The sequence below is a fragment of the Plecotus auritus genome (assembly GCF_963455305.1).
Source record: "Plecotus auritus genome assembly, chromosome: X".
NCBI classification, from domain to species: domain Eukaryota; kingdom Metazoa; phylum Chordata; class Mammalia; order Chiroptera; family Vespertilionidae; genus Plecotus; species Plecotus auritus.
This window is the reverse complement of record NC_137784.1, coordinates 128,961,976-128,989,151: the sequence shown is the minus strand read 5'-3', so window position 1 is coordinate 128,989,151 and position 27,176 is coordinate 128,961,976. Positions and strand designations below refer to the sequence as shown.

Sequence of the window (27,176 nt, the reverse complement as noted above, 5' to 3'; positions counted from 1 at the left end):
GCTGGCCTGCAAACCACCACAGGCCCCTCACCCAGGAAGCCCCACACCCCAAGGGAATCCCCACCCTGATCCGGGACACCCTTCAGGGCAAACCAGCCGGCCCCCACCTGTGCACCAGGCCTCTATCCTACCTAATAAGAGTAATATGCAAATTGACCATCACTCCAACACACAAGATGGCTGCCCCCATGTGGACACAAGATGGCCGCCACAAGGTGGCCAGCAGGGGAGGGCAGTTGGGTGGGATCAGACCTGCAAGGGCGGGCAGTTGTGGGCAATCAGGCCAGCAGGGGAGGGCAGTTGGGAGGGACCAGGCCTGCAAGAGAGGGCAGTTGTGGGCGATCAGGCCAGGAAGGGAGAGCAGTTGGGAGGGATCAGGCCTGCAAGGGAGGGCAGTTAGGGGTGACCAGGCTGGCAGAGGAGGGAAGTTGGGGGCAACCGGGCCTGCAGGGAAGGGTAGTTGGGGGGGGACCCAGCCCTGCAGGGGAGAGCAGTTGGGGGGACCAGGCCTTTAGGGAAGGGCAGTTGGGGGCGACCAGGCCTTCAGGGGAGGGCAGTTAGGGGTGACCAGGCTGGCAGGGGAAGGCAGTTAGGGGCAATCAGGCTGGCAGGGGAGCAGTTAGGCATCAATCAGGCTGGTAGGGAAGTGGTTAGGGGGTGATCAGGCTGGCAGGCAGAAGCAGTTAGGGGCAATCAGGAAGGCAGGCAGGCAGGCAGGCGAGTAGTTGGGAGCTAGCAGTCCTGGATTGTGAGAGGGATGTCCGACTGCCCGGTTAGGCCCAATCCTATCGGGATCGGGCCTAAACGGGCAGTCAGAAATCCCTCGAGGGGTCCCAGATTGGAGAGGGACACCCCCCATGCAAGAATTTTGTGCACCAGGCCTCTAGTTTTTAAATAGGATTGTTTGGTTTTTGGTGTTGAGTTGTATGAGTTTTTTAAAAAATAAATTTTGGATATTAATTCCTTATTGGAGTATATCTTTGGCAAATATCTTCTCCCATTTAGTGAATTGTCTTTTTGTTTTGTTGATGGTTTCATTTGCTGTGCAAACCTTTTTAATTTCATGTAGTCTCATTTGTTTATTTTTTCTATTGTTTCCCTTTCCCAAGGAGATATATCAGAAAAAATATTGCTACAAGAAATGTCAGCGATTTTGTGTTTTCTATTTCGTCAGTAACTCACACAAATATTTGAAAAGTTACTGAGCCTCCAAATCTCAACCCCAAATCTTGCAAGTTACATAAATGACTGACGGGACTCGCCTTCCTATCCAACACTGAGCTCCAATAACATTAGTCACACTTTGAGCTAGAAAAGGGATGGCAGGCTGGCAATTTTGGGAAGACGTGTATTTGTGAGAAAAAAATCACTTTTAAAATGTTCTAGAATTACTAGCTCTTCTTCCAGAATTGGAAAGGCAAGAACAGGTTCTGAATAGACCTTGTTCTCCATTAGTTTTATAAAAGTACTTTTCAGGGTGAGGCACTGACTTTGTAGTACCACTCACATGAGACACACGGGCCAGAGGAAAACAACAGGCTTTGGAGTCAGACAGAACCAGATTGATAGCTCAGCTTCAGCCCTTCCTTGCTGTGTGATCTAGGGAAAGGACCTTAACCTCTCTGAGCCTCAATGTCCTCTCCCGCAGAATACAGGATAATACTATGTAGGTCTCACAGGATTAAAAGAAGCCATACTCAATAACAGCTAACACCAGCCAGTGTTTAATGAGCCTCTATGATGTCCCAAATACTGTGATTCTTGCTTTGCATGATTTTATTTAACTCTTATAGCAATGCTACAAGATAGTTATTACCATTCCCATTTTACAAATCAGAAGAAATGCTATTTAACTATCCCCAAATCACACAGGTAATCAGAATTTAAGTCGTCTGACTTCAATACCTGAACCCTTTCTAGTGCACCATGACTGTCTGTCTGCTATGCAAACACCAAGGACAGAGCACTGCACATAGTGGGCCATCAAAGCACAAAAGGTGTCAAGAGGAGTGCTACTACCTACTGCAGCACCTACAAGTATAAACTGCTAGGGTAGTCACCGGTTCACCTTCACAGCATGGTGAAGATGCCTGTTTTCCACATGGACGAGAAGAAATGCTATAATTCTCTTTAGAAACCTGGCTGCATTCTCCTTAATGTTTTTAAATGCCATGGAACATGTGGCCTCTGGCTCTTTAAGAAAAAGTTAAATAATTCAGAGAGTTGTTAAGAAAACAACGTTCTATAAGCTGAAATGAAAGGATGCTAATTAACACCGTAAAAACATCTGAATGTGTGAACTCACCAGAAAAAAAAATATTATCATCAAAGCAACATTATACTAACTTCAGAGTGCCTGTAGGAAGAGGACCAGGAAACATGCTTGGAAATGAAGAGCAAAAATGAAGGCACCAGAAAAATGTGCCATCGCTACTTTATGTCCCTTTCCTTTTTATTTGTAACAACAGAAGGAATATAAACTTGTAGCTCCGGATAGAAGGGCCAACATATCCTGGATTTTTTCTAGGGTTAGTTACAGAGAAGTTCTCCTGCAATAGAAATAAGGCTACCATTTGAACTTTAAACCTGGAGACCTATGTATAAGCTAGATGCCTCGGTCTCCACAGACTCTAAGTAAGAAAGTATATTTTATTTTGACATTAATGTTTGTTTTTTGCCAAGCCCCCCGCAAACACACGCACATATATATATGTATATATATATATATACTTATTACTCATTGCCAAATTTTCTGGCAAAAACAGACATTAATACAGTTCCACTATAATTCATCACAGTGTGCTGCTGAAAAATTAAAGCAGCTTGATGCTTGATCTTATCCACCCCTGGGTTTTGTTTGTTTGCTTGTTTAATTTAAAATGGTGTGATGTTGCTTGTTACATCTGGGGTTGTGAATATCTAAATATCCACAAGAGAGGAATGATTAGGTCCAAATAGAATAGAAGTCAGAAGGGTAAAATCAATTAGTCAGGCACAGATTAAGTTCTTAAAAGTGAAAATTCTCCATCTCTGGTTAGTTTTGAAATATTCTTTTCAGTGTTCTTTTTTTCAACGCAAAAAAACAACCACCCAGACTGCCTAGTATGCCCACATACAGGTCCAAGGGCCTGTTGCTATGGATATAGATGACTAGGCAAGAGGCACAGCCAAGAGAGGAGGGGGACCTGAGTGTGTGTTTTTTTAAAGAATGATGCAGAGATCTTTAAAGCCTACGTATTTTTCCTTAATTTTTTCCTTCCCTTCATTCCTAAGGGGACTAGAAACACTGGCATATTTCCAGAGTGTTAAAACGGCATTCAATAATTCTACTGCTATAACAATGAGCTTTATATGATGTATGCATTTTATACATTTTAATATTTTAAAATATTCTTTCTAAATACCTCATTTTAATGCTATATCTGTTTCAGGCTAAATATATACATGAAAATATTGCATTTTCCACATGTATTCAAGTCTGAATTCCAGGAAATAAATATATAAAGTTAAGGATAATACAAGAAGACATTTGTATTTAGACTTTATTTCCAAAATATTTTACTTTTATAATTCCTAATTTACTTAATGATTACACTTCCTGATTAGTTTACATATAATTTCAAGATCATATTAATTCCCCAAACAAATACCACCTGTAGTAACGAACAGCTGGTCCAAGAGCATGCAAGGGGCAGAGAGGCCCCCCGGGAGTCAGTGTGTAAGATGCACAACCATGTAAGTGGAGCCCCACACACATGCCTTCTCACAGATGTGTGTGCAGACAGATGCCATAGGCCCATTAAGGAAACTGTTGCAACTGTCTGAGCTGCTCAGGGACTTGTTTTGCTTTCAGGTTCTTTTTTTGTGCTCTGAATAATTGAAGATGTCAGATAGATGACCTTAGGATAAGCAAAGTATTCAAGATGATGAAATTGAAGCCTACAGCTGATGAGAAACAGGAAATCTCAAAGGTGGAATAGGGATGAGCAATGTGGGGCAGGCCCACTGTGAGCACTTGTGATGGCTGGCAGTAATGGGAAAAGAACAACAACAAAACAGAAAGGAAAAAATCAAACATAAAAAGCATAGCATAATCTGGGGCCATTTAGTGTCAGGGCAAATAGCCTTACACCTTGCAGCAGCCTCCCGAGAGCTCCGGAAGGCAACACTATGTAGTCACTGATGTTCACAGTGACAATCCCAGTCAACTTCAGGGGCACTCGGAATTTTCTGCTTAAGAATGCTATGAAGACAATTGAGACAGATTTATTTGATAATAATAACATTGTGTGAGATTATAAACTTCACATACATATATCTACTCATTTCTTGAATTATTTTACATAAATGAGAATATACACTGATGAATATAATGAAGAGACTGTTTTGATAAAGCAACAAATTTAGGATTTTACAATTACAGCTTCCCACAACTCCTCACAGATGCCTCAGCAGCATAGACATTGGGAATAACCATCAACAGCCTAACAGCTCCAAAGAGATTCTCACTTTTGCCTAAGATTCTGATAAAAACCCAAGTTCATTACAGTTTCAGATTTGCCTAATTTACCTAAAGAATGTTTTCATTTGATTGTAATATATTCAACTTTTAAGATACATTTTGTGATTAAAACTTTCTAGCTCAGTGATCTAGTTTTCTTATTTAGACTAAGTTTAACTATTAATTTAATCCCACATGTTGTCGTGATATGGCAAAAACATTCATGTGAAACACCATACACTGTATATAAGATGTTTCTACATGTCATTAAATATACTCACCTTGTTGGCCACTGCATTGACATTGGGTCTTGCATCATAAATTGTGAGTTTAGAAATTTGTCTGTTAGTCTCCCTGATGACGTCAAGATATTTTTCATCATCTTTATTTCGTTTACCACTCATACCGACGAGAGGCTGACTGCAACGCACAATGACTGTCTTGTTTTCTGGATGAATCCATGACAGCACCTATAGTTAGTACAGAAATTTTGAGCTATTAAAACAAATCTCACAACAATTAAAACTATAAAAATAAAGCACTAACAATCATGATAAAGTGAATCTGCTTTTGCTGAAATGGAATATTTATTCACCTATGATTTCACTGTGTCCAGAAACACACATTTAGCAATGTCTCTATTAAGAGACAATTAGAATAACCAATTGCCTTACTAGTCCTTTTTAATTAGCACCACAGCTAATAGACGTTACATGCTTGACTAAAAAATGTTAAATCACTTAAAGGAAGTAGAAAGCTTCTAATATTATTTCAGTTCTGTAGCTTGCACTGGATTTATCATCACAAAGAAACAACTTTAGCAAAAAGTGAGAGGTAAAGGAAATCACCTCTGATATAACATGTTTCTATAATAACAACTCACATCTGCAGGCCATTTTCCCAACAGTCTCAATTCTAGAATAATATGAGGGGCGGAGATAACCCAAGGGAAGCAAAAAAGATGTCAAGACAGCCAAAAGAACTGCCGGAGTCTCTACAATGAAGCATGGATACCCGGCTCTTAGGAGAGCTCTTCCAGCCTTCACTCACACTCAGTCTTCTCTAATTTTATGCACACGCCTAGCACATTTGATACCTGGTTTCCCAGGTCATAGCACAGAACCAAAAGTAACTGTAAAAGGTAGCTAATAATGTAATACACCAAAAGCTATAAAACTGTCCACTTTAAATGGGTTAATTGTTTGGTGTAATCCTCAAAAAAGCTATTTAAAAAAAGCACACAAAGGGAGCCTGGAGGTGAGAGTGTTGGGTAACAACATGGGCGCTGGGGGTGGCTCTAACCTGCATACTGAGCTCATAGTCTCTGTTGCTTCTCTTTCCTCTTTCATCAAATGGGGAGTAATCTTATCCCATGGTGCTGCTGTGAGGATGAAGGAAGAATGACTGCAGGTAAAGTACTCAGTGCAGTGCAGAGGGATGGCTAGCTTGAGTTAGCATCTAGAGGCAGGCCAGCAGCCAGTAAAGTCAGATATGGAAAACTATGAAAAGCAGACACAAGAGCTAAAGAAACAACAATTTGAGCTCACTTAATACAAGGCCAAATACACTGTTGTCTTTTGAAGTCACCCACTCCAGGAAAGCAAATGACAAGCACTGATATTCATAAGAACTGATGTGCATAATAATGACAAAGGGCTGGTGAGAATGATTATATGATAACATGAATACTCATTCATTGAGTTTTTGTGCCATGCCAGAGACCAGTTAAAAACACCATTGTAGCCCCTAAGAGTCCAAAGGCTCAGAATTATGAAGCCCTGGGAAAAAGGACTGGCCCTTACTCAACCTCCATTTTGCAATCTACAGTGTGGAGAGGAGACCTACCCCACCTACTTCCTATAGCCTTTTCTTAAAGAGAGATAAAAGACATGAGATCACTTTTATGTATCCTATCTAATAAGAGTAATATGCAAATTGACCATCACTCCCACACAAGATGACTGCCCGATGTGGTCAAAGATGGCCGCCCCCAGGTGGACACAAGATGGCCAGCAGGGGAGGGCAGTTGTGGGCAATCAGGCCAGCAGGTGAGGGCAGTTGGGAGTGACAAGGCCTGCAGGGGAGGGCAGTTGGGGGGGACCAGGCCTGCAGGGGAGGGCAGTTGGGGGCGACCAGGCCTGCAGGGGAGGACAGTTAGGGGCGACCAGGCTGGCAGGGGAGGGCAGTTAGGGGTGACCAGGCCAGCAAGGGAGGGCAGTTAGGGGCAACCAGGCTGGCAAGGGAGGGAAGTTAGGGGTGATCGGGCCAGCAGGGGAGGGCAGTTGGGGGTGACCAGGCCTTCAGGGGAGGACAGTTAGGGGTGACCAGGCCAGCAGGGGAGGGCAGTTAGGGGTGACCAGGCCAGCAGGGGAGGGCAGTCAGGGGTGACCAGGCCAGCAGGGAAAGGCAGTTAGGGGCAAATAGGCTGGCAGGGGAGCTGTTAGGCATCAATCAGGCTGGCAGGGGAGTTGTTAGGGGGTAATCAGGCTGTCAGGCAGAAGCGGTTAGGGGCAATCAGGCAGGCAGGCAGGCAGGCAGGCAGGCAGGCGAGCGGTTGGGAGCCAGCAGTCCTGGATTTGGAGAGGGATGTCTGACTGCCCATTTAGGCCCAATCCCTTGAGGGGTCCCAGATTGGAGAGGATGCTGGCTGGGCTGAGAGACACCCCCTCATGCATGAATTTCGTGCACCGGGCCTCTAGTATCTACATACTAGCCTATGAGTAGATATTTATCAATGTGGAAACTTATTTCCAGGATAATGCCATGTAGAAAAAAAGAGATTAAGACAAAGATTACAGAATTATTTTTTTTTCTAATAAAAATATGCATACATAGAAGGAAGGCTAGAAGGACATATACCACAATGTTAACTGTGATTCTTATAAGACATCAGACTCTTTTTTGCTTATCAGTATTTTCTAAAATATCTAAAATAAAATATGTATTACTTATGTTAAAGACTTTCATAACAATAAAATAAACATGTTTGAGGATAAAGGAGTATGTATCCATTAATGGGAACATTAACACATGTGGATTATTTTATTAATCAGTGATATTTTATAAGTTATTTTCTAATTTAAGACTGCTTTCTCATCTATTCTTTTTGTATTTTTATATGGGCTTAAAAACTAAATATCAAGTATTAATGATTTCTCATTGAAAGCAAGTATGTTTTCTGGGTTATAGTCAAGAGTCAGGGGCTAGAAAGTACATCAGAAAGAGTACATTATGTACTATTAAATATTATTAAGTCTAGTAATCTATAAAGATATAGGAATAATGGACAGCTTAGCCTCAGTTTTGTTAGGGAAAATAAATGCCAATTGGTGGCCATCACAAAGTAAGAAGGACCCATAAAATGGTTCAACAAGTAAAAAGTTAAGCATTCTATTTCCTCTACAGTGGGCTCTCATTCACACAGAATAGTGGAAACTACTGGATTAAGATGGTAGCCTGAGCATAAGGGACTGGGCACAATTGGTTCATTTCCTCTCCTGCTCCAAATCCCATGAAACATGCATAAGCGCACACACACACACACACACACACACACACACACACACACACCTTTGTTACAGTAGATGCTCAATAAACATTAACTGAATAAAGGAGTGAATAAAAGCAATTCACGCTACCCTAATCCAGTTCTCCTGTGGACAAGGCACGTATTAGCAAGACAGATCACCAGGGTAAATGTGGAGTTTGTGGCTATGGCACAGAAAAATATGTCCAAATAGAGAACAAGAGTAGTGAACTTGTAACTAGCTTCCTTAGCACCGTGTTCTAACAAAATGAGCAAAAAACATACTTTCAAGTACAATATATATAATGAAGAGATGAACAGACACTCATAATTAGAGAACCAAGTGAATTTTAAAAGTTGCAATTATTTTTTGACAGTATACAAACATTTCACACAAATGTCCTTTTAAGGATAAAAATATCTAGACTTGGGATTTAAATGCAAGGTGGCATTAAATCTTAATTTCTTCAACCCTTGTTTCTAAACCAAAACAAAACAATGTACCTATTATGACATGCCCTGAAAATGAACAGAGGGGAAAATATTCTCTAAAATTTTAGTCAATAAAATTTATGTACACAGAAGACAGTATGACCTGTACATACATATTTAAGAAGCAGGGGTGAGGGCATGTTCTGGTGGTTGGGAGTGGCCAATGAGGAAAAAAGGAGACATATGGAATGTTATATGTAATACTTTAAACAATAAATAATTAAAAAATATATTTAAGAAGCAAAGGAAACTTTGGGAACTAGGTCTCATGATACCATAAGTATACAGTTTGGAGTAATCTGTACTTGGCTCCAGTTTGCAAATGGCATTAAGGCAACTTGCAAATATGATGAGGATAAGCACATCCTAATAAAGGTGAGTATACATAAAAGCCTATACTTACATGCTCTATAACATAAGATAGTACCTTGTTTCCAGAATGACTCAACTGACATTTATCAAGAGCCTATCATATATCAGGTATTGTGCTACAAAGATGAAAACCACAAAGACCCTGTCCTACCGTCTTTCCGTCCATCTAGCACTTGGTTTACATATGATAGTAGTATTTGTACCCTCCCTTGAATAAGAATTACTTGTGTTTATTCCCCATCCTTTATTGTGAGCTCTTGGAAGGCAGGTGTTGTCTTTCTTATTTTCCCAATTAGCCTGGTGTTCTGCACTCAAAAGGCACTTGACAATTACTTGTTGGATTGAAATCCTAGAGTGTTTCTCTGAATTACTTAACTATTGTTCTTATGGAATAAAAGGCACTCTGAAAAAACAACAACATTAATTGCATACTCACTGGAATTCGATTTCGGGATCTGAAAGTTGCAACTCTCTTGAGATCTTCATCTGTGGCACGAAATGGAACCACCAAGAGAGGAGGGTAAGTGTCACACAGTTCATAGCACTTATTAATAAAAGTTATTCTCCAGTGGTGATTGGGCAAGCCCTGCAGGAAAAAAGGAAGTCCAAGTAAGTACTGCATGACTTCATCTCTGCATTAGCCTTGGGTCTCTTTTCTTCATTCTAGCAGAATTTGCAAATGCATCTTTGACCACAGTGTAGTGACAGTCTACTGATTTATAATAAGGGAGCCAAATCAATAATCCAGACAACATAAGAACACAAGACAAACACTGGTGGTTTCCATAGTTCTAAACTGTCATTGGTAAATAAAGATTCTCTTGAATTTGAGATCTTCCTTTATTTCATGTCAAACTATTCTTTACTAGTAGTACAATAAAGATAAATGCAAGTTCATTCCCTACCCATGTACCCCCCACAACCTAGAAAAAGTATATCATGTACTCTTACTCTGTGTCTAATTGAGGATAGAAAAGAGATCAGGCAACTCCCTTTCCCTACTCAAAACAGAGTAAATGTTTCAGTCTGCTCCAAAGTAGAAAGAGGCTAAGTATATGAAGAAAGTTGCAGAGGGGAAGTAAATGAAAACCCCTCTTGGGGAGGCTCATTTCGCCACCTCCTAAGAGTTTTTTCAATCAAGTTGTTTGGGATTGGTGATTGCCGTATAGGTTGTGTGAGAAATAGAGTAATTTGCAGTCTAAACAGACTGCACATAGAGCTATGGAAGATACTTCCCACCCTATCATCTACCCATAAAATTTTATCTAGTGTGGACAAGAGCCAGAGGTGGTGGAATATTCTCTCCCCATACTCACGAATACACAAATACAGACACAAAAGTAAGCTATGTGGGTGCTTGGTTTGGGGACAGACATTGTACCTTTTCTTTAGGTCTGGTCCTATAGACCACGGACCAAACAGGTGAGTCTGATGCTGAGTCCAATTAGAAAGTTATAAGTCCCATCAGAAAGTTATAAGAAAAAAAGATGGAATGAAATGGCAGTCTGGAACAAAATACCTTCAACAGTTCATATATGCATGCAATCTTAAAAACAGGAACTGTTTTGTTTCAATCTAGAAGCTTTGATCTTAAAAATGTCTTAATATTGTCAATAACACTCTTAAAATAAGGCACAAATGTTTTAATACATAATACTACAGAGATCTCCAAACCATGCAAAATGTTTGCATGGTTCTTCTTCTGCCTCAATAACCGATCCAGAACAAAGGTCACTAAAATGAGAGGTATACACAGACTTTGAAAAGAATAGTCTAAAGCTGATTTCTAGAAGCAATAGCACATACTTCCTCATACATGTGTTCTAGAGATAAACTCCCATACCACCATTCTTGAGCATTGGATCTGCTTATGAATACACACACCACTGATCAAGACTAAATGGAAATCAAACGAGGTCCTTAGTAGTGGAGGTGGTGGCTAGACGTTTTTTCTCAAGTCTAGGGTTCTGCATTTTACTTTACCGTCACTGCCTTTGCATATAACACAACTGGGCTTCAATTGATTCTCAAAGGTCATTCAACAAAATTTCCCAATTATTTTAAGAGCTTTTAGAATGATAATTATGAAAACTTTCATCACAAAACTCCTAGCTGTCCTATAGATTTGGTTATACCAGAGGTCAATTTGTGGCTCTTGTTACATAACATGCACAGGATCTTCTTCACAAACATGCCACAAGAGACCTTTGTTCCTGAACAGCCAACATTATTCCAAGCCTCTTGCCTTTACAACAGCCAATAAATATGCATGTATGTGATGTTTACATAAGAAAGCAGTAAAGGGAAATTCTAATATATATTCATCAAAGCTTTCTGGGAAAAGATGTTATTATAGGAAAACAGTTCTAATTAATTTGAATCTACAAACCAGAATGTATATAATTGAAATCTGTCATTAATAGTTAGGCTCCCAAATATACAAATATATAGCGACATCAACTCCTAAATAGGAAGCTATTAAAGGTTTGACTATTTTAGACTACAAGTATTTGCTTCATTTCATGACCAACATATAACTGATATTCTTCATGTAAGGGAAGGAAACAGAACTTAGCCAGCCAGTCTTCAATGCAGCTTGAATATGGCAATGGAATAAATAGACAGAATAAGCTATATTATACCACTGCCATTAAAAACATATTTGGCAAGGATGTTATTGATCCTCAAAGAGCATGCCTGGTGACATATTGTCACCATGCCTGACTCAGATTCACTACATGCCACAGTACCTATTGGCTTACCTGCCTTCTGTATTCTTCAACTGGATTATAAACCATCCATCCATCCACGTTAAACTTTTCTTCATTTAAAAATGCAAATATTGGCTAGAAAAGGCAAACAGAAAGAATTTAAAGTTCAGTGTGAAGAAACAAATTATCTATTGATACTACATCCTTTGATTTTTCACCAGATTTGCCTACTATAAAATCATAGCCAAACCTGAAACTTCCAACAAATAAATAATAGTGAAAAAATCAGACTCAACTTATACTACCTTTTATCTTCAGTAATTACTTTTGAGACCTAAATTTTTATGGCCATGGACATCTCTCTTAATTATTATTTTTAAATGATATTCCACAAAAATCAGATTTTTCAGACCAAGAAAATGCCTACTAATTTTAAATAGTATTAGAAATCAATCAGATAAAAGTCACTAAAAAAGTGAAAGGAAACTCAAGAATGATTATTAAAAAGTGCAACCAGCTCAAAAAGGAACAATGACATGTTTATCTATTTTTTAAAAGACAGGACATTAGGAAAATTCTTAATTAAATGTTCTCTGTGAATTCTGAATCAAAGCCCTGATGTCTATGAAATACCAGGATTCAGATTGCTCATCTCTTTTCTACTTATGCTCACTCTCAAGGAGTCCATATTGATGAGTTTCATGGCTTCCAATACCATCCACACCCTAAGCAATTCCTAAATATCTATCTCTCTCCAGCCACTACTCTGATTCACAGACTTAGCTATCCAGGTTCCCACTCCAAAACTCCAGACTGCCTAAAAGGCATCTGGAAGACTTTGGGTTAACACATCTAATCCTGCTCCTCCCACAGCCTCCCCATTTCAGCAGATGACAGCCCCATCCTTCTAGTTGATTGAGCCAAAAACCTTATTAGCCTCATCAACTCATTGTTAACCACCCTGGTTTCAACCTCCACCATTGTTCACATGGATCATTATAATAACCTCCTAACTGATCCCTTGCTTTAATCTTTACTTCTAAAGTCAGAGTAAGAGTTGGCTTTCTGTCTTGCTTAGAGTTAAAGTGGAAGTCCTTTCAATGGCCTACGTGGCTGTCCACCACCTGGCCACATCCCCTGACATGTCTCTGCGCGCCCCCTGCTCACTCTACTCTAGCCACACTGGCCTCCAGTGCTGCCCCTGTAAAGCACCAGGCTCTTACCAACCTCTGGGCCTTTGTGCCTGCTGTTCCAGCTGCCTGAAATCCTTTATCTTCATGGGTTCCCCCCTTACTTTTTTCACATCACTGTTCAAATGTAACCTTAATCAATGAGACTCTCTGACACCCTGTAGAAAATAAACATGCTACCTCTACAACTGCACCCCTGTTATTTCCCCCTACCCTTTATGACCATTTGACATATTATATTTACTTGTTTATTTCTTTACTTTTGGACCTCTATTGTTCCCTCCCCTAAAACATGGGTTCCATGAAGGTAGACACTTGTGTTCACATCCTGTATCCCCAGTAATTGGAGCAGTGTCTGGCCCATGGTAGGCAGAATAATAGTACATATTTATCGACCGAATGAAAATGTGAAGCCTTATACAGCCCCTGAACAACTACGTTCTCTAAGGGAACCGAGTCTGGGCACTTTTCCTCCATGTATCTTCCTTCCCACCCATTTTGTTATAGCCTACAACTTCGAATGCAAGCAATCCCTCCCATACATTACAGAGAATTTCTGGGAAAACATCACTTAGCAGTAACAGTTTTCTGTATTTAAGTGGCAAAACGTTTGAAATGAAAACTAGTCAAGAACATGCTCTCCAGACTGTCTTCTTGAAATTCCCAAAGCACATGGCACCCTCAGCAGATCTCAACTCAGGCAGTGCTAGGCCTAAGTGCTGAGTGTTCTGTGATAGATAGCATGTCAAAAACACATTAGTAATGATGCTGATACAGCTAAGCAATTCTTTGAGGCATTACCTTAACACTGAATCCACAGCAATACTTAATTATTCAGTACCACTGGGAAAAACAAGATAAAGGGACTTTTGGTGAAAAGAGCACTAAAATGTATAGTGAACTTCTTTATCCAAAAACAGAATCTATAGAACGTATCTAAGTATTCTCTTTGTGACCTCTGAGCACCAGATACTACACTGGTCAGGACATGGCACAGGTAAATAATCAATACTACTGTGTTGTTGACATACTGTGGATGGCAGATGTTTTGAGACATAAGGCTGTACTGTCACTCGCTTCAGAAGAAAACCTAGGATATGCTTTCTTGAAATAAGTTCCTGATCGCAACATGATTTTGTTAGTTTTTTTTTTTTTTGGTTTGTTTTTAGTTATTTGCATCTTTCCCATAAAGCTCAAGTGAATACATTGGCCTTTTAAAAACAAAGAATAAAATTGCTAACTCAAAGGTAAGATAAAGCTTTCCCTCCAGAAAAATCATCATGCGTATTAATGCAATCCTTTTTGACTTGTCAGCAGCATTTTCAATGTAAATTTGGGCATTTAACCAGCAGCATCTTCAATGTAAATTACTATTTCTCAATCACTAATAATAAAGCAACTCCCTTTTTCTTCAAATATGCTCTTTTATCTTACATCAAAATCACTGGTAAGTGTAATATAAGTTTACCAGACTGTTACTATCAGAAGATAAAGGCTATATATTCCAAACAAAAATCACCTCCATATTTTCTTTAATGTTTAAGAGAACTCTGAATACAAGTTATATTTTAAAAATTGTCATTAATATGAGAATGCTACAATGTCCTCATGTTAGGAACATATCAGGTAGCCTTTCTCATGAAATTATTCTAGAATGACACTTCCCATTCTGAGTGACGTCCAGATATATAGGATGAGTCAAGGAACTGGCATCCTTTACCCCTGAAACATGACTATGAGAACTCTATGATGGAAACAGCTCCTAAGCCAATTCTGATGCTAAGAGCCAGACTTAGACTTCAAATATTTCAGGAAAATTCCATATATTTCTTGTCATGAAATACACAGCAACACATCTAATATTGAAGTGGAGCTTCTGGTGGAAAAGTCCAAGAGCTTAAACCAATATTCTAACCATCCAAATAAATTAACTTACAAATACAAGAAAAAGATATTTTTTAAAAAGCATTACTTGTTAGTGCTCACATTGTATTTTTCTTTAAAAACTAAGTTGTTCAGAAATTACTTGGCTCCACTGAAGCAATCTAAAAGGACCACAATTTTAAAAAGTTGAACATAGCAGAACTTACTTCCCAGATATTTTAATTTTTACCTTTTCTCCCTTAAAGATTTAAATAAGAGAACAAAGCAAGAATTTTAAAACACAAGCTCTCAAATAGAGTAACAAAAATGTGAATTATTTAAAAAAAATAAAAACTACTAGCCATTAAAGCAAGAATAACAAATCCCATTCCTCTGTACCTCATTATTAACAAGTACAAAATTCCCTACAAGTGGTAACTTGTTATAAGCCTAATTAAAGTTCCTGACTGAAAACTGTTAAAACCTAAAGGAATGGATTACATGTCAAGGTTTTTAACCGTCTCTTTTTCTTCCTCTTACAGATAATACATTTGTAAGGTGTTGAGTCTTTTAGTGCTTTATTAGCAGATTGATATTATCCTTAACTAACCTTGGGTGAGTTTGGAGCCTTTCTTTGGGAAATCGAAGTCCCATGGACAGAACTGGTAATGAAGTCTAGAAGACTGGTAATGAAGTCCACTCCATGAACCCAACCAACACTAGTTTCATTTTATGGCCTATTCACAACTCAAAAATGGTTCAGTCCCAGCTTTAGTGAGACCTCAGAGCAGAGAAGTGTTAGCTTCCAGTTGGTGCTTCCGGAAGGCCTTGTGGCTTTCTTCTAAGCCTGGCCCTTCACCTGGGCTCTGCCTCAGATTCACTGGTGGGAGCAGTTTCCCAAGGTGTCAGTCAATGCCTGTGCCCCACCTCACCCCCTCTGAACCAGAATCTCTAGGGGGTGATCACCCTGATCCTGAAGGTTCATGTGGAATACACCACAACACTTAGGAGGATAGCCTAAGGGTTCTGTATGGTCAAGGTATTACGGGGAGGTGTGCTTTACTTTTTTTAAAAAAAGTTATTTGAGCCCAGCTGGCATGGTTCAGTGGTTGAGCATCAACCTATGAACCAGGAGGTTGTGGTTTGCTTCCCTGTCTGGGCACATTGCTCGCATTACAGGCTTGATCCCCAGTGTTGGTGCAGGAGGCAGTCAATCAATGATTCTCTCTCATCAGTGATGCTTCTATCCTCTTTTCCCTCTCCCTTCCTCTCTGAAATCAATAAAAAATATATATATTTTAAATGTTATTTGAAATAATTATAAATTTACAAGAATTTGAAAAGAAATGTAAAGGGAAATCCTAGGCACCCTTCACGCAACCTCCCCAATATGAACATCTTACATAACTAGAGCATAATATCTAAATCAGGAAACTGACATCAGAAAACATATACTCTCAAGTGCTTACCCCTAGCTTCAAGTGAATGGGTTTTCCTTTATTTGGTTCTATATTAGTATTTGGACATTTAACCAATCAGATTCATTCTAGTCAAGAGATACCATGCATGGAGACTTAAAAAAAAAAACACAAAAAAACAACCTACAACAATCATGTGCATTTTTTCCAGTATTAAAAATAGCACAATGCAACATTTGAAAAATGTTAAAGGACAAAGTTGAGATAAATCTCCAATTTCAACCCAGGGATAAAACCAGCTCTGACAAAGAGAATGTAACTTGTCATTTTAATTTAGCTACATTTATCACTGTTGTGTCTTGTGTAGGGGGGATAGTCTGAAATAACAACAGATTTTGGCTTTCACTTAATTAGTAATTATTTTAAATAAAGATGCACCAACTTGCTTAAAACACATCTAGATTAGATTTATTTTTATTGAGTAGAATCTATAAATGATAAGCAATTCATGAGTGCCCTTCTTTGAGGAAGGAGGGCTGTCTGTCACCAAATTAGGATTCCTAGGCTCATGAAGCCCCTCCCGGACAGCCTCTTCCCCCAAACATATGTGATGTGATATCTCAGAACTGGATGTTTGACAGATTTAGAGAAATTAAATATCATCCAAAAGGGATACAATTACAGAGGAAAATCATTTTCATAGTATTCAGGGCAATAAATTGATAAACCTGTAGATTTAACAGTGCTTTCAAATGGAGTTTCCACCATGCAGTGGAATGGTCATCGATGGACATGATTTTTAGGAAGAGCAGACCCCTTTTTTCCCCCCAAGGTTTTATTTTCTTTATTTAACAAACACTGCAGTTTAGTATTTAAATCTTCAATTAATGGTGACCCTTTTATGCAGACAGAGTCACTAAAGACAGGTATGAATCTGGGAAGAAAACTGGAAGAGACTGGGGCAGAGAAGCAGCGGGCCTGGCTCCTGATGGGTGGTGTGCGCACCTGTGTTTCAGCTGGGGCAGGCAAGCCAAACTTACCAATTCCTTTTTTTTCTTTATTGATTAAGATATTACATATGTGTCCTTATCCCCCCATTGCCCCCCACTCCCCCACTCATGTCCTCACCATCCTGGTGTCTGTGTCCATTGGTTATGCTTATACGCATGCATATAAGTCCTTTGGTTGATCTTTTCCTCTTACCCCCACCCTCCCCTACCTTCCCTCTGAGGTTTGACGGTCTGATTGATGCTTCTCTGTCTCTGGATCTGCTTTTGTTTACCAGATTATGTTGTTCATTATATTCCATAAATGAGTGAGATCATGTGATCTTTATCTTTCTCTGACGGGCTTATTTCACTTAGCATAATGCTCTCCAGTTCCATCCATGCTGTTGCAAATGGTAAAAATTCCTTCTTTTTTTACAGCAGCATAGTATTCCATTATGTAGATGTACCACAGTTTTCTAATCCACTTATCTGCTGATGGGCACTTAGGCTTTTTCCAAATCTTAGCTATGATAAATTGTATTACTGGTGGGAATGCAGACTGGTGCAGCCACTGTGGAGAACAGTATGGAGTTTCCTCAAAAAACTAAAAATGGAACTCCCATTTGACCCAGTGATCCCACTCCTAGGAATATATTCCAAGAAACAGAAACACCAATCAGAAAGGATATATGCAGCAATTCCTCTTATTATTGACTCGAACCAAAAGTGTTTCTTCCTGTACACAGCCCTCATAATAAAATCACATTTTCCAGAAGAAATATCCTATCTAATAAAGAGGGAATATGCTAATTGACCCTCATGCTGTCGCAAAGATGGTGGCACCCACAGCCAATAAGGAGGGAATATGCTAATTGACTGCAATGCCCTCAAAGATGGCGGCGCCCATAGCCACAAGATGGCGGCTCCCAGTCCCCTCAGTCCCGCTGGGATGCCTGCCTCCGGAGTCCCCCAGTCCCCTCAGCCACCCAGCCACCCAGGGCCAGCCCGAGACATAGGAAAGCCTTGGATGGCAGCTGCCCAGCCACCCAGGGCTGCCCGAGGCTCAGGTAACCAGGGCCAGCCAAGGCTTGTACTGCTGGCAGTGGCAGCAGCAGAGGTGTGATGGGGGCGTCGCCTTCCCCTGATCGCTGGGTCGCCTCCTGCCCCTGAAGGCTCCCGTACTGTGAGAGGGGGCAGGCAGGGCTGAGGGACACCCCCCCCCCCCCAGTGCATGAATTTTCATGCACCGGGCCTCTAGTTATTCTCATCTTTTTTTCCTTGACTGGGTAGGTGTTTCAGTCTCTTGTGTTTGTTCTTTTATGCCAGAGAAGGGCTGTTTGAAAACTATTTCATTATCTTCATCATCATTAATTTCAGCCACTTCAGATTTTCATTTATCTAAAAATGTTGGTGTACAAAGTGGTGTGGGGCCCTGGCTAACCACAGTCTCCTCAGGAGTTTTAGGGGTGGCTGAAGCCTTCTTCTTCTTCTTAGGTAATGCCCGTCTATTTGTGGATTTCTGAAGGTCGGTGTTTGAAGCATTGCTTTTCTCCTTTTTATGTAAAATCAATGAAGGAAAATCATAATTAATTCCCTTCTTAGTTAGTCTCTTCCTGAGTAATTTTTTCTTTCTTTTTAAATCGCTCCTCCATCCGCAGCTTTTCAAGAAGTGTCTGGTTCTGATTATACCGTTTCACTGCTGGATAAGACGGATTCTTAAATGGAAGATGCCACTCTCTAAAAACTTCCTCGTGTACTTTCTCAGGTGACATAAAATGCCACTTCAAGAGTCTTTCACCAAAAAGGTAGCTGTTCATTGTTTTAGCAACTACCTTGGCAACATTTTCAGATTCAGATTCCATGAAGGCATAGCCTCTGCTATTTCCAGTCTTTTTACTTCTGGACAGCCTGAATCTCTTAATAGTGCCAAACTGAGAGAAATATGCTTGGATCTGGGTTTCGTAAAGTGCTGGAGGTAGGTGGCCCACATAAATTACTCCAGGAGTAAGTTTTCCTTTTTCTTGATTCTGTTTCTTAGTTGAGCTCTGGTGGGCCTGAGCTATCTCCTTGTGAAACTAGGCATCCTCCTGTGGGTTCAGGGACAGGAGCGGCTGGGCTGGGCCTGCGAAGACCACCATGCTGACAGCATCCGAGCCACAGAGCTCCAGAGCAGACCCTTTTTTATGCAAAAAATAAACAGCAACTCTGAATACCTGGCCTTAAAAATTCAGGGGACCACTCACTAACTACTTCTCTCCTGATAGAATTTTGCAATCTTTGAACAGGAATTTAAGTGAGAATTTTTTTCTAATTTGATTTCTGAAATTGAAGACATCTGTCTTTATAGAAAGCTTCAATGTACCATGTAAGGGTGTAGCAAGGTAAAAATTACCTCATTTTCATCTTTTACATTATACTTGAAAAATAAGACTATCTTTATATAAGGAAAAAAGCTTTCATTAAAGTTGAAGGAAATACCAAAAATTTTAAGGAAGAATCATAGGAAGTACTAAAACTTAACAAAGATTATAATTCTAAGTAACATCTTCATGCTGGATAGTGATTTCAGCCTATTTCACATGATTTGACTCTGTAAGTTAATTCATATAATTGCATAAAAAGTAATTATATCCCCAAAATGGACAAGTCTCATAGGTCAAACTCAACTAGAACATAAATTATCATTTATACTTTGTTTGCATAAATAATTATCCTCGTCCTATTTCTACCACTTTCCCTGGGGACAATGGTTTAATATTCCTGGGTCACCACTACCTTCATACATATATATATATATATATATATTCATTTATTCAGGAAAGGACCACAAAAGTACATTTGAAATGTCATTTGAAACCATTTTGGAAAAATAGCATTCCTTACCACCTATCACAATCATAATCATTTCAGGCTGACATTTCTCAGGGTTTGCCCGATGTACCTCTCTCTTTCTACTCTAATTTTCTCGCCAGGTAATTCTGGCCACATTTATGAAAATGCCAATGATCACATCCAGGCCAACCAAATGCAGCTCTCCCCAAGCCAGAATTCCACATCTTTGTAGATACCAGCCTTCTAGATACCTATATCTATAATTAGTTGTCCCCTAGATGGATATGTGACAGCATATCCAAAATGGAACTCACCACCTCTTCCTCTTTTAGTACTCCCCTTCCATATTCCACATCTCAACCACTGGCCCCACCATCAACCTGGTTATCAAGGTTGGAATCTTCCCTATCATCCCATTTCCTTCAGTGCTTTCAAATGACTTCAATCAACAAATTCTACTGGTCTGACCTTCTAGATCTTTCTCAACTCTATTCTTTTCTGTCCCTTTCCATTGCCCCATTTCAAGTCCTAATCATCACACACTTAGGTGACTAACAACCATCTTCAGAAATATTCTCCTGCCCCCTTCTATCCACTCTGCATGCTGCAGCCCATGTAATGTTTTTGAAATAGAAATCAAATCATGTCACTTTTCTGCTTAAAACATGGTAATGGCTCCCTACATCTTCAGATAAAAATCAAAATTTCTTGGTGTGGCATGTTAGGTTTTGCAAATTTTCACCCAGCCTTCCATTCCAGCACCATCTCTTTTTGCTACACTTACATGCACACCAACCCCAGACACCAACTTATATGCAGGTCCAGCCTGTGTCTGGCCTCTTTGCATTTGCACATACTGTTTCTGCAATTTGTTATGTCCATTTTTTTCCTGGCCTATTCTCCTACTCATCTTTCAGAATTTGCCTCCTCCAGGAAGCCTTCAATACCAACCATACTTTTTGCTCCTCTGACACCCTGCATGTATGAATCTATGTTGTATACATCTGTCTGTCCATGTCATCTAGGAAAACTGTGCTCCTTGGGGACATGTAGTTTCAGCTCCCCAGGCCTACACAAATATGCAGAAGAATTTATTATGTGACAAAGGTGATATTTTAAATCAGTAAATTAGTCAACAAATGATATGACAACAACAGGGTACAAAAGAGTTAAATCCATACCTTATGCAGTAACCCCAAGTAAATTCCAAGTTGATCAAACATTTACATTTTAAATAAGAAATGAAAGTATTAGAGGAATTCTTTGATAACTCTGAGCAAGGAAAACCTTCCTAACTTGGATATAAAACTCAGAAGCTACAAAAGAAAGTGTTCAGGAAAGAGTTAACCTAGCAGGTCTGAGACTGCTCTCCTTAAGTCCTGCTTGCATGGTTGACTCTTGGCTGGCATGTGGAAAACTGGGTTTTGGGAGAGTTCTCAACATTCCCTAACTGCTAAGAGTGATTTATGGTACCTGAACTGTATTTTTTGCTGAACCCCTGCTTTCTTTCCGAGAGTCTGAAATATTGGTATGCACTAGGCAGAGGGTGTCTACGTGAACAGCCCCCAATGAAAACCCTGGGTACTGAGTGTTGTTACAACTCGTTGCTCAGGTAATTAAGTGTATCCTGCGAGACTCCACTGGGAGAGGACTCTGGAAGCTCATGCCTGGTTCCCCTCAGACTTCACCCCATGTGACTTTTCCTTTTGCTACAAATAAATCACACTTGTGAGTACGACTACATGCTGAGTCCTATGAGTTCTCCTAGTGAATCACTGAACCTGGGGATTAGGGGACCAACATATGATTTGGGGGGAGTGAACACAAACATTCAGTCTATAACAACACCTGTTTATACTTCCTGAAATTTCCATCATAGGCATACATTATCTATTTTTAAAAATTTAAAGTAAATGCTTATTGAATAAATGGCCTTTCTAGACAGAATATTCTTATTGATAACTTGATTGCTGCTGGTTCCCATTCATTCACTCTATTGACATTAGTATATTCATTCGACAAACACTAAGGCCTTACTATAAATAAGGTATCACTGGAGAAAATGATGAGTAAGACAATGCCACTGTCTTTAAGGAGTAAAAAATTCTTCAAAGGAGAGTGATGAGGAGGGAACAACTATTGATCATGTAAGGAGGAAAGTGGTAAATGCCATGAGTGGTATAGATAAAGCCCTATAGGGCTTTAGAGAAGGCCAAGTTTACTTGGACAGATGTGCCTGGAGTGACATTTATGGCATTTGTGCTACCATGGAAGGATAAGGTGACTTTGGACATGATAACAATGATGATGACAAAAAGGCACAAATGGGAGCCAGACTCAAGACACTATATGTGACCATCAGCAAACACTTCATTCTCTTCACCAGAGAATAGGAGGGGTAGAAAAAATGCAGACTGTTGAGAGGTGGGGCCACATTGTGAATGAGACAGAGGTTTGCATTTACACTGACAGTGAGGCAGGAACCACTGATGTTTCAGGGGCAAGGGAATGAGACCATTAGAGCGGCATCCCAGAGAGATTAGTTTGACAGAAGGCATGTGTGGGGTGGATTAGAGAAGAGATAGAACTGAGGTAGGTAAACAAGTTAGAGCACTATTCCAACAGCTTAGAAGAAGAAAGAGGAAAATCTGAACTAAGTCTGGGGAAGAAGAATTCCCCAGATATTGTTAATGAAAAGGAAAATCTTCCAATGACCTTGATTTTGGAGAATGAGGAGCAAGAAGAAGGGGGAAAAGGAGGAGATAACATTAGAGAAACTGGGAGCAGGAGAGTAGTTTGGGGGAAAGATGACAGGCTAATTTAATCAAACATTTAGATATCAGCTGAAGTTATATAGTAGTTAAAGGGAAATGTAGGAGAAACCAAGATGGCGGCATAGGTAAACACCTGAACTTGCTGCCTCGCACAACCACTTCAAAATTACAACTAAAAGACAAAACGGACATCATCCAGAACCACAGGAAGGCTGGCTGAGTGGAAATTCTACAACTAGAAGGAAAGAGAAAACCACACTGAGGCTCAGAGGAGGTGTGGAAGTAAAGTGCAGAGGTACGGAGGTGCGCGCGTGGAATGGGTTGGCAACTGAGGACACGGCTGTCTTTTTCAATCGGGAGGGAGACACAAGCTCCGGACTGCTCTGAACTCCAGTCCCGGGCAAGACTTTGGGGACCCAGACTCATACGGGGAGAAACTGGACTGTCTGGCATCAGGCAGAACTCGAGGGTGGCTTTCTCTCAGAGGTGCTTGCAGTGATTACCAAGGGAAACTGAGACCCGGGGGCCTCTTAGGGAAAGGCTGATGGGAAGCCATTGCTGTTTGCTCCGCCCTGAGACCCCGCCCCACCCAAGCTGTGTGCAAAGGCTTTTGCATATGAATGGCCTGGTCCTTTAAAATCTAAACTTACCTATCAAACTGCAGCTGAGTCAGAGAGACCCAGAACATCCAAAAGAAGGCCCAAGGCCCCAAGCAGCTTGCATTGCTTCACAGCTGGGCCTCATCTAGGGACCTCCAAACCCCAAACAAAGAAGAGGAATCTGCAGATCTCTCAGTAGCTCCTGCTGGGTGGCCTCAGGCAGAGGCTAAATTAGCACCTCCTTGGAGATCCAAGAGCCAGTGTACCCAGTGGTCAGAGTGGGACTATCCAGATTAAAGCTCCTCAGATCCATAAGGGACACACTCAGGGGGCAGACTCAGTGAGCACCAAAGCCCCACTGAAGCAAGTCTTGCCTCATAAGTGTATCTCCAGCACAGAAGTTCTCCCATCGTAGACACAGCTGATCCTCACAGTCAATTGGCCTGGAGGTCAATTCCTTCCAGTGATACAAACAACAATCAAGGCATAACTACAACAAGACTGTTCACACAGACCACAAAGGGGTGCACCAAGAGTGTCCACCTCAGGTAACTGGGGAGGCTGAGCCACTGGGCCCTATAGGACACCTAGCACACAAAGCCACTCTATTAACACAGGGTATCAGCCAAAATGCGGAGACAAAGAAACAGGTCACAAATGAAAGAAATGGAGGAAAGCAAACTACTGGATATAGAGTTCAAAACCAAGGCAATAAGATTATTCAAGAATTTTCTAGAAACCACCAATAAATTTAGTGAGACCTTTGAGGATATGAAAAAGGACCAACTAGAAATTAAGCATACACTGACTGAAATAAGGAATAATATACAGAAATCCAACAGCAGACTAGAGGATCGCAAGAATCAAGTCAAAGATTTGAAATACAAAGAAGCAAAGAACACACAACCGGAAAAGCAAAAAGAAAAAAGAATCCAAAAATTTGAAGATAGTGTAAGGAGCCTCTGGGACAACTTCAAGCATACCAACATCCGAATTATGGGGGTGCCAGAAGAAGTGAGAGAGCAAGAAATTGAAAACCTATATGAAGAAATAATGACAGAAAACCTCCCTCACCTGGTGAAAGAAATAGACTTACAAGTCCAGGAAGCGCAGAGAACCCCAAACAAAAGGAATCCAAAGAGGACCATACCAAGATTCACCATAATTAAAATGTCAAGAGCAAAAGACAAAGAGAGAATATTAAAAGCAGCAAGAGAAAAACAGTTAGTTACCTACAAGGGAGTACCCATATGACTGTCAGCTGATTTCTCAACAGAAACTATGCAGGCCAGACGGGAGTGGCAAGAAATATTCAAAGTGATGAATAGCAAGAACCTACAACCAAGATTACTCTACCCAGCAAAGCTATCATTCAGAATTGAAGGTCAGATAATGAGCTTCACAGACAAGAAAAAGCTAAAGGAGTCTATCACTGCCAAACCAGTATTATATGAAATGCTGAAAGGTATTCTTTAAGAAGAGGAAGAAGAAAAAAAGGGTAAATTTAAAAATTATGAACAACAAATACATATCTATCAACAAGTGAATCTAAAAATTAAGTGAATAAAATATCTGATGAACAGAATAAACTGGTGAATATAATAGAATCAGGGGCATAGAAAGGGAGTGGACTGACAATCTTTGGGGGGAAAGGGGTGTGGGGGTGCAGGAAGAGACTGGACAAAAATCATACACCTATGGATGAAGACAGTGGGGGGTGTAAGGGCAGAGGGTGGGGTGGGAACCAGGTGGAGGGGAACTATGGGGGAAAAAGAGGAACAATTGTAATAATCTGAACAATAAAGATTTATTAAAAAAGGGAAATGTAAAGTTATGAATTGGAAAGTCATGCTCAGAAAGGCAATGCTGATAGACAGGAAAATAAGAAAGATTGCCAAGTGGTATATAGGACAATAAGGAGGGGAAGAATGGACTTTTATAGAAAACCCACAGAGAGCAGAAGGAAGCAAAGGGATTTAAAAAACTGTGGTACATCTACACAATGGAATACTACGCTGTGATAAAAAAGAAGGAACTCTTACCATTTGCAACAGCATGGATGGAACTGGAGAGCATTATGCTAAGTGAAATAAGCCAGTCAGAGAAAGATAAAGACCACATGATCTCACTCATTTATGGAATATAATGAACAACATAAACTGAAGAACAAAAACAGATCCAGAGACAGAAACATCAATCAGACCGTCAAACCTCAGAGGGAAGGTAGGGGAGGGTGGGGGTAAGGGGGAGAGATCAAACAAAGGACTTGTATGCATGCATATAAGCCTAACCAATGGACATACAACAGGGGGGTGAGGGCATGAGTGGGGGGGTGGGCGGTAATGGGGGGGGATAAGGACACATATGTAATACCTTAATTAATAAAAAAAATTAATAAATAAGAAAAGAAGCTAGAGATGTAGGCGGGCCAGGAGACTCAGGTATCAGAAGCCACAGGGAAAGGTGTCTAGAAGCATGACAGTCTAGATACCCTGAGACTTCTGCTGAAAACATCTAAAAATGCTGGATAAAACAGAAACCTATTTTTATAAAATGCACTAATGAGCTGGCTAGGGAGGAATAAATACTCAGAAGCCAAGCACTTACTGCAAACAGGAATGCAGAGAGCAAGAGAAGCTCATTGGCTTTTACCTTTCAAAAGAGTGGGAGGGTGTAAAGTGGGACAATGAGTTCTGAAGTGAGTGGCTGCTGAGGATTTGTAGGCAAGCAGTAAATGTCCTGCTTCTGAACTTGGATGGCAATGTAGGGGGTGGCCCAGCTGGGACCACTGTTCCAGGAGGTGGGGGAGTGGGGAGAAAAACTGAGCACATCCAAAGGCTGGGCAGGAGAGGACAGTGAGGAAAGAGATGAAAAGAAGAGAGCCAAGTCTCACAGGAGACAGGAAGGGAAGAGATTTAGTAGTATGATTAGACCCTCAATTAGCCAAGATTACTGTTTATTCAAGAAGAAAATGTCCTGGCTATAAAGAAAATAGAGAACTAAGACATACTTCACTCCCAAGGCTACATCTAAGCTAAAAATCAGCTGTGTGTGTGTGTGTGTGTGTGTGTGTGTGTGCGCGCGCGCGCAATGTTGCTTTTTATTTCAATTCCCACCTGAAAAATAAACTATTTACTTTTATCTATTAATTCTGTAATTGGCCTAGAAAGTAAGAACCCACTACATTTCAGTCTGATTTGAAATCTCAAAGCAATTTGTAAAAATGTCCCCATTTCTGAACTAAAAAGTGAGGTCACAGGGAAAAGTACCCTGTGTTCTTTATTCTCTATTTGTGGGATCACTTATCTCTCTCATTCAAATGATCAAAAAAGATGCACTCCCCATAACACACTTTAGAAATTTTATGTGATTATTTTTATAAGCAATCACAAGTGGGGTACATCAAGAGAAGACAAAAGATAGAAATGGTACAGTACTTAAGCCATACGACAGGGTTTGATGTGGTTCATCAATGCTAGGCCAAAAGAAATAAACAGCAAAGACTATGAAAACCAAAGGCAGCAGTAACTACCACCTGCAAATGCAGATGGGCCCTAATCTCAAAGATGTTGCCGTTTCGAAGATCTGCTATCAACCTCTGCATACACTCAAAAAGCACTATGCCACTAGTCATGGAAGGCTGCTAGTCTCCACAGAATAGGTCTTGTAACTCAGCTGCTTCTCTCTAGAAATCAGAGCCAGAGAGGAGTCTTCTCTCCTGTGCCAATTCTACTGCTCATACTAAGGTCAAATTCACACACACACACACACACACACACACACACACACCAAAAAACTTTGCAACTATATGACTGCTCATAGAATAACAACAAGTAGGAAATAGTGTGATGCCAAGAGCTTAATCTAGAATGGCACAGAAAAGTGGGAAGTACAGAAATACAAACTCAA

The 27,176-nt window shown here is 40.3% G+C and overlaps 1 protein-coding gene and 1 pseudogene across 7 annotated transcripts in view; both read right to left on the bottom strand.

Annotated features, from left to right (window-relative positions):
* The window catches only part of MTM1 (myotubularin 1), a 109,874-nt gene that overhangs the window by 19,764 nt on the left and 62,934 nt on the right, over positions 1-27,176 (bottom strand). For all 6 annotated transcript variants that reach the window (XM_080652190.1, XM_080652192.1, XM_080652191.1 and 3 more), the window contains 3 exons: positions 11,654-11,737; positions 9,328-9,477; positions 4,783-4,971 (listed from right to left, as the gene is read on the bottom strand). In XM_080652190.1, the coding sequence (XP_080508316.1) occupies positions 4,783-4,971; positions 9,328-9,477; positions 11,654-11,737 (423 nt within the window). The remainder of the gene's footprint in view (positions 1-4,782; positions 4,972-9,327; positions 9,478-11,653; positions 11,738-27,176) is intronic.
* On the bottom strand, positions 18,327-19,200 carry LOC308239372 (MKI67 FHA domain-interacting nucleolar phosphoprotein-like; annotated as a pseudogene). The gene has a single exon. The product of its transcript is annotated as an MKI67 FHA domain-interacting nucleolar phosphoprotein-like (transcript).